A 14998-nucleotide genomic window follows, 5' to 3' on the forward strand; every position below is an offset into this window, starting at 1 on the left:
GTGTCCCTGCCCATGGCAGGGGGGTTGGACTAGATTACCTTTAAAGGTCCCTTTCCAACCCAAACCATTCTATGATCAAATGGGTGACTACAGAGAAGATGGAGCCAGGTTTTCTCACAGGTGAAAACATGAGGAATACCAAACATATATTACACAAAGGAAAATTCTGATTAGATAGCAAGAGGAAAACTTCTCATCAGGAGTGTCATCAAACACTGTACAGGTTACCCAGAAAAGCTGTATGATTTCCATCCTTGGAATTACTCGCTCAGGCAAGGCTCTAGGCAACTTTATCTAATGATGGCAACCTTCCTGAACACTGGATGAATCTTCTCAAGCTGGTACACTCTAAAATCCACATCCATCCATCATTTAAATGTGCAAAAAGTGGGCACATATGACTAATGAAGTCACAGTAGTCACTCACAGTTCTCACAAATTAACGTTTTGGGGTTATCTTCCCTCGTTCAGAAAGCAAGGGAGCTTTAGCTGAGAGACAGGTACGGACTTTACTAGAACAGCACTTGCAAGCACACGAACAACTTAGAAGGCCAGGACTTGGAAAACGTTCAGGTTAAGCTGAGAGGCAGTGAATCTGCCTGCAAGTACTCCCTCCACATGGTTTAAATCCTGGAAAGCCAACAGATTAGGCTGATAGGTGGGATTTATGTGGGTTTGATTTCAGCATACTGGGTTCCATTCTGGTTAAAGTGTGTTCACACAAGCAGACATTAAACAGAGTTATGAAGAAAATAAAACAGTTGGATTCTTCTCTAACTATTCAAGTGAAATTGTAATGCACTGCTATATATAACAGCTACATATATATAATTTAAGGAGATGGTCCCCAAGCTGCAGTCTTTAAATTCCTCATTGGTTTACAAGACCATGATAAATAGAAGATACTTTAAATACAAAATTTCTAGATATTGATAAGAATGCATGTTGATCTGAATAAGCCTCTGAATGCTCTGTGCCAGAGCTCTGTTCATCCAATCATCTTGGGAATCACTGGTTCAAAGCCTGAACAGAGGGAAACAGGCTACACTGACACAATCAGGATGGATTCAACATGCAATTTTATTTTTTTTTTTTTAATTATTTTAGAAAGACCTTTTTTTTCATAGGAGTATACATGTACTGCTGGATGAGGAGGCCTTATTTATGGTGAAACTTTCAGAATAAATCTAAACTTGGCTAAGCAAAAAGTGTGACAGATCGTACATTATTGCCTACTGAACTGTGATATTGCTATCTCTATGCAAAATAGCCTTCACACACCCTAAGAAAAAACATGAGTTGATAATTTGTTTTAAAATATATTGTAGCTTTCAACTTGAAAAATATAACTGTGACATATGCCCACCACCTAACTCATGAGTTTAGCTGAACTATTTGCATAAAATCAAAGCCTTAGAACTAAAATTATAAATGATAGCAGAATGTATATTTCAAAGCATACAGGCAAAAAAGAAACTTTAGTGATTAAATCTAATTAGAGCTAAGTATTTGCTTTTAGCAATTTAATGTGACTCATGGGATAGCATTCTTGTAAGTAAAGTTCTGTTTCTCAAGGCTTAGAAACTAATATTCTATTACTACCCGTTCATAAATAATTTATGTATTTACTACTTCAAGCGGTCAAATTACTACAAATGAAGAAAGTATTCCCAGACATGTAATTTAGCTATTCTTAAAGAGTATGACTGGTTAGATTACTATCTACTACATCACATAATTAACAGTATTCTTTCCCATGTCATAGCATCACCACCATAACATGAATTGTAAAATGCTGCTTACCATTGCAACCTTCAGGGACACTGCATCCATACTTGGCAAATTTGAAAGAGGACCCTAAGAATGAGCAGTCAAAGGGGAGGTAAAAAGTCATACTAGCATGTGCAAAAAGATAAGAAATAATAAATTCTACAATCAGTTCAGTACTAAATTGTTATTTGGTCCTGCTACAGTCTCTTAATTGTTTGGAAACTGAATCACAATATCAATACTGAAATGCTGTAACAGTTCATTTGCATTCTACTGCTCTCTTAAATTAAAAACCCAAAATACTGAGTTCTTAATATATCCTTTCAAGTCCTTTTCTTCTTTCTTCACCATTAATGATAAAGCCCCAAAGAAGCCTTTCACAAGATCTAGGATAAAAACTGAACTCCAAAATGGCAACATCCCCTTGGTGTTCCAGAATTACAGAGGACAACTTCCCTCTGTTCACCATGAAGAATTCAAGTCTGCTTCCCCTAAGTCTTCTGTGCTGGCACAGCATTACAAAGTTGCCTAACCCCCTAGCAAATCCTGTAACATCACCACCTCTGCAGCCAGGCAGCTGGAGAGACGTATACGAAAACTGCTGCATTCCATTAACAATCTGCCCTGATCGATTTGAAATTTCTTTTAAAACAGGAGATAGACTTGTGAATAGGAAATCAAGCTGAGCTATTAATCAGATTATTTATACATTTATTTATTCATCTTTATACATAAAAATCTGTTGAGTTTGGGCACTTTATGCAAAATTACTGGCTGAAGAAACAAAATAAAGCTCTCCGACAGAGTTCTGCTTTCTCCAGAAAACGCAGTTCTTCACCTTCACATAAGATCACAAAAGGACAGAGGTAGAGCTGAAGGGAAGAGGGGCTCTGTTAACACCTATATTAACACCTGTGTCTCCCAAGAAAGGAAGAGCATGAGGGCTTGAATTACAGTTTCCAGCTCCCTCTAAGGAACCTAAAATATTACTTTTAGAGTCTCACCGTCTTGGTGCTAGAATAGCTACAGCAATAAATAAGATAAAAGAAGAAATTGTTTCAAATTACCACTAAACTCATCTGTCAATTTTTTACAGAAGAAAAAAACAATATTTATCTAATGCATGCAGGGTACCTATCCACTCCATGAAGCTGCTATAGCATGCAATGGAACAAACCTGAATGCTATGTGCATAGCAGGTCCAATATGTTCTAGGTACCGTGGTACACAAACTCAGTATCTTTGTTTTAAAGCCAGCCTGACTCTGACACTTTCTGAGGCATATTAAACTACCTATACGGTTATTCTGAGAACGTACAGGGTGTCTGTGGTGTATAGAGCCTGCTGATGGTATGTGGATAAGCTGCACAGAAGGATTACTGCATACCAAACCTGACAGGCTTGGTGAACATACAGTGTAGGGGAAATCTGCATTTGCAAGGTGCCTTTGTCTAATAGTCCTAGCCCGGTGTGAAAAATCAACAGATATTACTGACTTTTTGTTTTCAGAGGAAGCTTAATCTGCAAAAATACCAGTGCCAAAATTATTCCAGTAGGCAGCTATGTAGAACCTCCTCAACATTTACATTACATCAGCTTACCTGTTCCGGTTTGTGTTGCTGCACGGAGTTGTATATGTAACTTAGACCAGCTCTTGTTAACACATAGGAAGCTTGTTCATTTATGAGTGTATCTAAATGAGCTTCAATCTGAAATTTTAAGCATAAGTGGTTTATAAAATGTGCATGAGAATTTTAAACAGAACAAGGTCTAGGGTTAAAAGGTCTAGAAATATAAATGAGAAGAAAAAAATAAGACAAAAAAAAGAAGAAAAAAAAAGAAAAAAAATAAGAAAACGTGAGTGATCAACAGACAAGGAAAACCCACAGATACGTACAGCATAATTATTTTATCCATTTACATCTTCCATATTATAAAGAGCCAATAATAAAAATATTGATAATTCTTTCACGTTTGACTAACAGAAGAACCTAATTTTTTTTATTTGTAAATTCAACAGCACCAAAAATTAAGAATACCAAAGCTCTAATCTTAGAAATTGCTATATGATTTTATTTTGCTATACTTCTTTGAAAATATGTCATAAAAATCATTCAGCTCTTATTTAAAATATTTACAATACCATGGCAGTTTTACAATAAACAAGAGAAAGAGACAGGTTTTCACAAGGAAAATAAAACTGAAACTAAATCATAATCAGTAATGCTTTTAAATTCAATACTGACAAACATATATTTGGAAAAAAGTTAACTGAAAGAACAGTTAAGTAAGAGTTAAATTAGAATTTCATTAGACAATGATATTACAGCTATCGATTTTGCTTTAATTATCTTCATATGAAAAAAGATATAAAAGTATTTTATGTTCTTAGTATAATCTTCACTTTGCAGAGAAACCTAATCACTAAATCCAGTTACAGTAGTAGCTATCATTTTTTAGTTTGAGTACTCTTGAAAGATATTTGGGTATATATACATTATTACTTCATTTTTACAGAAGACTACTCACAGTTCTTTTACTTTTCTTCCTAAAAAAACCCGAAAAATTCATAATGTATCAAACTCTAGTAATATATTAAGACTTCCATGTCTGATATATTAAGACTTCACCTTTTTACTTCCTGAAATTGTTTAGAAAAATGCACTTTTTTTTTTAAATCATGAGGGAAATTTAATATTTCAATTTGGAGATTTTAACCATCTTAGAGAGTTCTTTTTCTCTATGAAAAATGTTTCTCTTATTAAATATGTCATTCTAACTCCACTTTAATAACCTACTTATGTATAATCTTAAAGATATTTTTTCAGTCTGTTCCTGTATTTGTAAAATGTTCGAAGAAAGTAAATGGTATTAAATGCATAACCTTCAATTCTACTGCTTATTTGAAGAATAAATCAATTGCAACATTTACTGTGGAAAAAGGAACTCTGATAATGGAAATTAGAAATGCCCCAGACAGTTTGGTGGGGTTGTCTGTTTGGTTCAGAGCTAAAAGGTGTTAGAAATTCTAATTAGGAGTAGAAAGTGAAAAATGGCTCACAATCAATCTTAGTATACTGATGCCTTCAAATAAGAAGTTATAACTTTCTTCCAAGCCCCCCACCTCCAAAAGCTCTCCTGAGACATTGCAGAGATGTTCATGTAGCAAAACTATAAATGGTCAGTGCCTAAGTTTTCCAAGGTCAATGGTTTATAAAACACATTTCCAGTCCAAAATGTTACCACACAGGAACTACTACCCTGGGACATTAGATGAAATTACACAAATGAGAAAAGAAAGGTAGAAAGAAGGACTGAAGTAGTAACTTCAGCTATACTATATTCTAGTATAAACTAGCTGATAATTTAGTGTTAATGATAAGATGAAATATAGTCAGTTATTTGATTGTTTGAGCTTTCAACTTTCATTTGCTTCATCTCACACAGTTTGCGGATAAGTATTAGAATGACTAGGACGATGAACATGTTCACTGATATGGGTTTATCTGCAACTAAACTAAAATAATAAAACAATCTTCTAATAATTTTTTGTCTGATTAAAATAAAAGATGCTGTGTATTAAAAGCTCTGATACCTGCTATTTGTTTATGGTGTCTGATAAGAACCCCTCTAATCCCATTTCCTTGATTTAGAATTGACCCAAAGCCAACATTATCAAAGATAAATATGTTCACATCACAACTTATAGTCTGCCAAAAATGAGTAACAAGTTCATTTTTTTTTCAGGTTGTTAAAGCTTACCTGAAACTGTAACATTTCTAGACGTTTGTCAGTGAATTCAAAGAGAGCCAAAGTAGTCTTCATCATATAAAGCGAATTTACCATGAAGGTTGCCATATCAGCTGTGCCCAAATTACTAGCAGACATAGTACACATCTGTAGCAATGGATCTAGCACACAAGACAGAACCTAAAATAGAAAACACATAGAAAAGAGGGAGGGGAGGGAGGAAATCATGTCACACAAGGCTTCTAAGCTCATTCTGTCTCTATCACGTATTTATTCCCCAAAGTAGAAGAAGGAGAAATGAGAGTTTCCAACTGTGAAAGCAGTTTTCTACTGGATTTGTCAGCAGGTGATCAGCTACCATAGTGATGGGAAAAGTATAAAAACCTGAGGAGAATAGAGTCTAACCTAGCAGGAGGAAGAGTAACCCAGATTAGATAATTGGTAATTGTACAATCTTAAGCGTGTATTTACTTAATGGAGTAGTAATTGGATAACAGAATTTAGATACTGTGTTAAGAGTAGCAATCCATACAGTACTGTAATTATCCACTTTGTTAGTCACCATCTTATTCACATTACAAATCCTGCTTTGGTAGAGAGCTCCAAAAAGGGACCAGACAAAAAAAAAAAAAAAAAAAAAAAAAAAATGTTTCACCCGTCTTTTTTTGTACCAGGACTAATCTACACATACTTCTTTTTCCCTCCTCTTCAGAGCAGTCAAGCATTCTTATACCTGCACAAAGTCAGCTTGACGGGCATCAAGTGGAACAACAGATGAGTCGTGAGATGCCAGAACCTCCCGCAGCAAGTTAAGTGTCTGATTTAGTGCAGAGCTTGGGCCAAGATCAGGAGGTGGGAGTTCAACCTAAAGAACAAGAATATCTGTTTGTGGGGGGTTTTAAATTTCATTTACAGCAAGCACCATCCAATCTGTTAGCACAAATGCAACCAGCTAATAATAAAATTACATGTAGCCATGCAGAGAAGAACTTTAATTTGACACTGAACAAACCCAGCATACTTCAGATAATAATTGGATGCAGGGAGAACTAAATTTGGCCTGGTACTAGCCTGTGCGTCTCACTCAAGGTGTTTGGGTGCAGCAAAGCAAGGCAGTGTGCACTTCTGCAACACTCCTAAGACTCCAGCTTTGTGTCTTTTGAAACATTTGAGATGCCATACATGTCCCCACTCTGTTACCAAGACAGATCAAAAACTTTTTCGCATCCTTCTGAATACAAAGTGTTCCTCTATTCTCACTTTCCAAGAGACAGTATACTGAATTGTAGGAATTAATGGAAAACTAAATCTAATAGGTTCAGAGAAGAGTAGTTGTTCTCTGAACATGTAGTCTTGAAAGCATTAAACAAATATTCTAGCAATGAGATAAGAGTAATTCAGAAAGAGGCACTTATTCAGTGCTGATCAGTCGCAAAGTTTACTGAAATTTACAGCACTGGGTGACTTCTTGTTTATTCCTGTTATTATTAGGGGTATTGATTGTGCCCTGAACACACTGTTCTCAGACTTGAACTGGACCGTGTTCAGGGATATTTGGACATTAATTTGAGGCTACAGTTTGATGGGGTTTTCACTTCCAACACACACATAGATCATGGCAATGGTAATTTCAGGCTTCTTTGCACAGAGTTTTTGTCTCCTGAAGTAGCTCATGGTCAGAAGCTTCTAAATTAGCTTCATCTTTCATTTAATCTGTTCTTTTGAAATCCACTGTCTTCTAGATGGGAGCAAGGAACATTATGGAAGAAGAAAACACAGCAAGGAAAAAAGGTTTAGATTGTTAGATTCTATTTGGTTTAGCTTAAAATTCCTGACTACTGCCAACAGAGCAAAAATTATCAGTAAGTGGAAGGAAAAATAATGCAGTGCTATATTAATTTTGAAAATTCAAACTTTTTGCACAAGTATAGATTGGAATTTTTTTAAGAAATAAAAAGGAAAGTTTTAAAACGGACATCTAATTTACAGAGGAACCTATCGACTTTGTGAGAGCTAAATCGCTATTCTAATTTAAAAAAAAAAAGATGCCTTCATGTTTTACGTGCACTAAAAGATTATCATAATCGATCCTACTTCCAGAAAAACAGATCTGAAACGCATGTGGAGTTCTACTTTTGGAGTACCTGTTTCAGATGCAAGCTAGACAGGAGGTAACTAAAAAAATCAGGGAAGTTCTGTAGCAACTAGTTCAATAGCACTAAAACATACTCTAACATAGTATGGAGTGTCTAATGAGTTATAACCAGCAGTTCAGTCATGCAGAAACGAGGACAATCAGCCATTCAGCCTTTCAAAGACAACAAGAAGAAATTCCCAATTTTTAAAATCCAATATACAAAACTGAAATTAATTCTCCTAAAATTACAATGGACACTAAAAGTGCTACAACTAGCTCAAAGGATGACTTGAAGGATTTAACAAACAGCAAAGGAAAACAGGAAAAAGAAAAGGCAGTATCATCAATCAAGAAGAGAATGCATGTATGTCAATTGTTTCCCTTTTTCATTTACAAAGAAGGTTAAATTAAAAAAAAAGTGCAACTTTTGTTCATATTAAATACAGCTAATTCCATTAAGGACTGGAGCAAATACTAAGGAGAGAAGCTTTGTTAGAAGCTCATATGTGCACCTGCAAATAATAAAATTATTGTATAGGCAAGCAGTCAAAACTATTTATATACTATCCTACCTGAACATTAGAAAGTTAACAGTACAGAAAGACATGGACATACTGGAGTGAGTCGAGCAAAGGGCCAGGAACCTCATGAAGGGACTGGTCAAAAAGAGGTTGTGTTCAGCCCAGAGAAGAGAAGGCTCAGGGGGGATGTTATCAATGTGTATAAACACCTTATGGGAGGGATAAAGAAGAGGGAGACACATTCTTCGTAGTGGTGTTCAGTGCAGGTCAAGAGGCAATAGGCACAGATTAAAACATAGGAAAAAATTTTTTTACTGTGAGGTCGGTCAAACACTGGAGAAAGCTTCACAGTGAGGTTGTGGAGTCTCCATCCTTGGAGACATTTAAAACTCAACTGGAACCAGTCGTGGACAACCTGCTGCAGCTGATGCTGTTTGAGTAAGACAGTTGAACTAGATGATCTCCAGAGGTTCCTGCTGACCTCATCCATTCTGCAATTCTCTGATACTAGTATTAAATAAAACAAGACAGTAATTTAAATCGTAGAATCACAGAATAGTTTGGGTTGGAAGGGACCTTTAAAGGTCATCTAGTCCAAGCCCCCTGCAAGCAGCAGGGACATCTCCAACCAGATCACGTTGCTCAGAGCCCAGTCCAACCTGGCCTTGAACATTTCCAGGGACGGGACATCTACCACCTTCTCTGGGCAACCTGTTCCAGTGTTCCACCACCCTCATTGTAAACACAGATCTCCTCAGAGAAAGCATTGCTCAGAGTGACAAACAAAAGGTTGGTGGCTTTTTAAAGGACCTAATAAGCTTTTAATAGCTTTTTTAAAGTCTTTTTGGAAACCTCACTGGCAGAGGGTGGAGACAAAGCACTACAGACGTGGACCCTTGTAAAAAGGCATCTGGATATTCCATCCTGTCAGTTACAACCGGTTAGTGTCAACTACAGAAGGTCATTCTACAAACTGAAACAATATTCACCATAGTTAAGCAGTAGTAGCCTAGAAAACTTGAATGCATGTCTACAAGAGAAGCTTCAGAGAAACTGTTCTAAACTCTTTGGAGCCCTGTTAGGATCCTACAGAGATCACTATGGGCTCCACAGTAGAATGCTTAATGGCATGCTTTTCTTTTCAGGTGTCAAGTTGGTTTTGAAAGAAAAGACAACAGAAAAATTCTTGCTCGGTTTGTTTTGTTCACAGGGATCCATTCAGACCACAACATCAACCAGTCTCATTTCATCTATCCCATATCTGGTTTCCCAGAAACCTAACAGGTTTCATTCTGACAGGAATCAAATTACAAGGGATAAGTGTACAGTTTTCTCATGCAATGTTTCACTACCTCTCCCACTGACAAACATAACAGATAATGCGATCACAACATTTTATTTTCACAGATCTACTCTAAAATGAACAGCACTAAGGAATAACAATCCCAAAGCTTGGTTTGCGGTACTCTACTAACAGTCTTTTAACAGCTCAGATAGCAGTTTGGCATCATCTCTCTTCAGTACTCTTACAATAACTCTCATTCAATTTAATTCAATGTTTGTAATTATGCTTTACTTTAATAATTGTTCTGGAGTACTACTGAAGCCAGAATAAAGACAAGAGTGCTTGAAAATTCCCACTCTCCTAATGTATCAGCTGATCCGATAAAACACGCTGGCACAGGTCAGCCGAACAGGTTTGTTAAAATGCCTCACCAGTGGACTCATGATTTTAAATGACCACTCTCTCAATATGAGAGAACTGAAAGAGCAGTCAATCCACTCCAGTGCATTAGGCGCTTTCAACTTTGCCTCCAGTTTCATTGGAACAGCTTCTATTGTTCAGATAACTATTTTCTTTTCGTATTTTCTCCTAGATTTGTCATTATCTCTAAAATGGTAATTGTACCAGGTTGTTCTTAATTAGATCCAGACAGTGAGGAACACAAGCAGAATCCCGAACCCCTAAACATTTGATTTTTTTAGTGCAGGGTCAAAGGAAACATATAAAAGGATATATAAGAACTGACCCTATAATTCTGATCTGCTTTAATAGTATGGCTGCTAGACCCATGGCTGGGTCCAAGAAAGCTAAAAAGAAACAAACACTATTTTTCAGTACAGGGACACAAACACGGGCCAAAAAAAACATTCTAGTTGAACCAAAAACCAGAATAAACCAATTGTTACCAGAGCTAGAAAGTACTGGCAAGACTGCCCAACACTGCCTTTGAAGGGTAACAGCCAACAACGCAAAGGAGAGACAGCGTTTGCAGTGAAAGCTGATGCACTGAACCTTCAGTGACACAGGAGAAGGGCGGTGATGCACAGCTTCTGTATGATGTCAGTGCTGAGCTCTACGATGACCTGAGAATCCCAAAGCTGTGAATGACATTCTAAACCCTGTAAACAAAGTGGCTTTGCAATTATTCTGTTACCAAGCTTCATGACAGGTTTCAAGGAGTATCAGAGCCAAAGAGAATCCCTTGTGTGTTGCCTTTCTGAGATAAAAATGGACTAATTTTCAGGCAGTACCCTGGATATTTCTGTTACATAGACTTCAGACTGTGAAGAGCTACCTGAGAAGTTCTGAATGAGAACACCATAAAAAGGGTTTCTCAGACTGAAGAGTCTGAAGTTGTGAAAACTGCTGACTACCTTATTTTCAGAATACAACCAGGATGCTTGAGATTTTCTGATGTAATGGAAAAAAAAAAAATGTTCATAGGAAAGTGCCTCTGAGCAAGTCCCTAAGTACTGTGAAGTAACCAGGGATTTCCCTGTATCATTTACACTGATGGCTTGACAACCAAGAGGGAGAATCCCGATCTAAGACTGCCTTTAAGTTTCCATACAGCTCCACGCTTGTAACGTTCCTTATGTAACATGGGACTCTTCTCAAAAATAGATCTGAAGAGGAAGCTATTTTCTTGTCCTAGAAAGAACAGCCTGAAGTCTCAAGTTTCCCACTGCACTTCACAAATCAAATGCCAGGCAGTTTGAAAGCAATGCTCAACTCAGAATAATCAATAACCTAGGGAATTAAATTGTCTGTGGTGATGAGGGACATCAGAGTTAAATTACCATCCTGTCATTCCTCCACATCCAAAGGAAGGGATCTTGAGGAGTTAGCCTATCTAATGAAACCTGGTTTGCCTAAAAAAAGCTCCCAAGTAGCTCTACTTAAGAGAAAGATTTGCTTAAATACTATTTGGTCTATCAGCTACTACCTAGATTGTAGATATTAAAAAAGCACACAATAGCAAGACATAGTAACACACCAGTGTTATCTAGACAGTTCTCCCCACACTACAGTACAAGAGAATTTGCACAGGGCTAAAGGGACCCCTAACAAGTTACAAATTCACTGGTAATGACAACTAAGTCTCCTAGAATTTTGCAGCTATGAAGAGCAATTAAGAAAACACTTATATTCTCTTTAAATTAAATAAAAAATGCAGAACTGATTTCCATTCAGAATTTCTTGCTTACCATTTTAAAATTATCAGCAACAACTGATACTGAGGGAATACTATTATTAAAATGGTGTAATTCACACAGGCTAGGTTCACCACTTTGTAATAATCTAAACAAAAGAGGCACGTAAGCTTATAGAAATATTTTTTTATTTAAGAACATCCTATTTGTATTTTAATCTATTTCCAAAGTTATTTAAATTGCCTTAAGAATCACATTTTAATCATAGTAAGACAGCTGATATTCTTTGAAACAGGCTTACCAATGCCTTAAGAAACAAAATATAAGTAGAAGTAAGGAACCGTGATTTCCAGACTGTCCAAGTGAAAAGCAATTTAATAATTTTACAAGTGAGTATTCTCTTTGTGCATAACAGGACATCAGCAATGAAGCCTTTGCAATCACATATGTAAGCACAAAGGGTCTTGTTTTCCAGTCCTTTCATCCTCTCTGAAGTAAAAAAAAAAAAAAAAAACCAAAAAAAAAAACCAAAAAAAAAAACCAAACTAGAAGCAGTTGCAGTGCACACACAGTTAGCAAAAAAACTGGTAAAAAGGCTGGGACGTGAAGAGAATCCTCCTAATATACATACACAATTTTGGTCTGAACACACACGAAGAAAAAGGATGGTAAAAAGCAACCCTGAGATTCCTCAAAATGTAAAAGCATTGTGACATTCACTGCTTAATTAATGAAGACATATGAAAAGGCATAAAAGCTGGTTATCTATATACTAACACACAATAAACTAAGTAATAAGAGAATTAAATTTATTATAAAATATAGTCTTTATCTCATGGAAACTAATGTTTCTCTGAGTGTAATTCAGTCTATTAATTTTGTATTTTTTTATGAAGCAAAACTAATTTCAGTCATGAGGAGATAAGACATCATTCTATTAATTCAGTAGTCCACTCATGAAAGGTAATAATATAAGGTGCTTCAGAGGACTGTCTAAAACTCTCAGTTACAAGAACTACACATCAGTACAGTAAGATTCCTTCTCACCTATAGAGTTACCTTGTCGTTAACTACTAAGCACAGAGAATAATAAATAATTGTGGATGCCTTTGTTACTCATATATCTAATCTTCCGAGTCTCTTTTAAGCTTTTGACTTCAATTATATTCTGAGGAAAGATCTTCATAGGGCACATATGCAACGTAAAATTGTCAATGTTTCAGATCTGATTTATAAAATGTGTTTATGAGAAAACCAATATTATGATTTTTTTACATTACACAGTAGGCTCAGTATGCCATTCATTATTTATAATAAACCACCACTGAAAGTGGTAGTGCAATCACTGCCTTTATTTAATGTCAGTACAACCAAATTTGACTCCTTTATAAAACAATGGCAGCATCTAGAGCCAGTTACATCCAGGCTGGGGGCTGAGGGAAGGGGAACTAAGAGGGTAAAGAGGATTACACAACCTTCCCATAGTGACAATACAAAGAACACACACCATGAACTGGAGGATCACAATTCCTTTATCACTCCTCCTTCTTCTGAATTCTACTAGTCTTCAAACTGTAAACAGCATATCACCCAAAACTAAAGTACAAAGGTTTTGAGTTACACAAGCAGAAAAATTATGCTGGATCCTGTTTGGGTATAGATTTAAAACCCAGCAGGATAAATACAACAGATAAGCACAACAGAGATGAATACAGAGTTGTCTTACAGTTTAAAGCCAAGAAAATGTCTTTCCTTAAGCACTACTGTGTCTGCACATTCTTTCTAAGTAGAATGCATTCATATATCTTGGCTAAGGTCTACCACTGATTTCTCCTCACAGAAGGAACAAGTACACAGGCATTTTATTTTAGCTTATGGATTAGGAAATAAAGCATTTTGAGGAACTTGTATACAATAGTGTATGCCCATAGCAAGCCATAAGCTTTATTTATTTATTTATATTGGTAAATTCATACTGTCCCTGTTCATTGTACATTTTAGGAACTCAAGCTTTAACGGACCCTTGAAGGAGCATTAGTAGCGTAGGAACTACTATTCCAATGACATCACATTCAAATGGAAATATCCCATGACATCAAACAATGTACTAAGTGGACTTCAGCATTACGGTGTAGCAACTAACAAGTAACCCAATGAACCATTCGTTAACACTGAAAGGAGTCACTGGGATATACTGAAGGGGAGAAGAGGAGGAACAACTGTTCCTTTGAGAAAATAATTCCTCAGCCCTTGCAGAAAGACAGGAAATTGGGACCAGATGCAAACTGTGCAGAATGAGAAAATTACTTTGAGACCACAGAACAACATTGACCAAACTCAGAAAATCCCATTGAATGGTCAGTGAACTACAAGGCTTTGCATAAAGAATAGTTTCTTTAAATCTATGTATTTTTTTGTCTTTTCTTGTAGGCTAAGTATAAATAATCTAGAAATACACTTACAAAACTTTGCTGTTTGTTTTCCACTTTCAAACTTTTTTTTTTTTTTTATTTTTAACTGGAAATAACAGTAATGTGAGGGCTTTTCTGAATTCTAGGGTTGGGCAATTAACTAGGAACAAAGAAAGGCATCTCTTCTTGGCTTTAGGACTTAGTCAACTAATCATATCTCAGACAAGGATGCTGGATGAAGACCAGATCCCTACGAAGCAGAAAGGAATGTGTAGCCTAACAATTTTCTTTGACTTCACTTAGATTTTAGAAAGGTGAGATTTAATGGGCAGATCCACCACCAGCAACACATACAAATACAGCGGGAAGAAATTAGAAAGAACTGCATTAGTTCTTGAACAATGGGAAGTTCACTGAAATGCAAATCGAAGAGATAAACAGGAGATGAAAAAATACCAGGAAAGTGACGCTGGCTTAGATACAGTTGTTTGGTGTAACAAATGTATATTCTGCTTTCTGCTTTTAACTGCAGCAATATTCATGTGGTAAAACTATTTTTATAAGAGACAGAAACCCCCAAGTTTTATTTTTATTTAGCTTACCATCTTGGGATATACTTCATAACTTCAAGAAAGGAATTATGCATGTAAGCAATTAACTACTGATCTAATGATGCATTAATAGAAATTATCTAGCTCCATCAGCTGACTTTGCTTTATTGCAGTCAGGGACATTTCCTAATGTTGTTCCTTCTCATAGATTTTAAAAATATGTAAACTGTTCTGTAAACAAATACAACAGTATTGTAGTCATATTTTCACAAAAATAGAACTATTAAAAGAATTAAAACATAAACAGGAAGTTTTTAAAGTAGTTCCATATCTAAAACACAGAAATTAGAAAACTTCAGTTTTAGGAAAAGTTGACACATAAAACAGCTATTCCTCTAATAATCTCACTAGACAAAAGAG

At 36.0% G+C, this 14998-nt stretch overlaps 1 protein-coding gene across 2 annotated transcripts in view; it reads right to left on the minus strand.

The window, feature by feature from the left end:
• The window catches only part of COG6 (component of oligomeric golgi complex 6), a 56679-nt gene that overhangs the window by 7054 nt on the left and 34627 nt on the right, over positions 1–14998 (minus strand). The window contains exons 14-17 of one of the 2 annotated variants that reach the window (XM_086771921.1): positions 6254–6385; positions 5533–5700; positions 3372–3479; positions 1804–1857 (exon numbers count right to left, since the gene is read on the minus strand). In XM_086771921.1, the coding sequence (XP_086628047.1) occupies positions 1804–1857; positions 3372–3479; positions 5533–5700; positions 6254–6385 (462 nt within the window). The remainder of the gene's footprint in view (positions 1–1803; positions 1858–3371; positions 3480–5532; positions 5701–6253; positions 6386–14998) is intronic. The other variant, XM_086771922.1, reaches the window with a different exon arrangement.

Source organism: Chlamydotis macqueenii, chromosome 1 (genome assembly GCF_036417535.1).
Source record: "Chlamydotis macqueenii isolate bChlMac1 chromosome 1, bChlMac1.mat, whole genome shotgun sequence".
NCBI lineage: Eukaryota > Metazoa > Chordata > Aves > Otidiformes > Otididae > Chlamydotis > Chlamydotis macqueenii.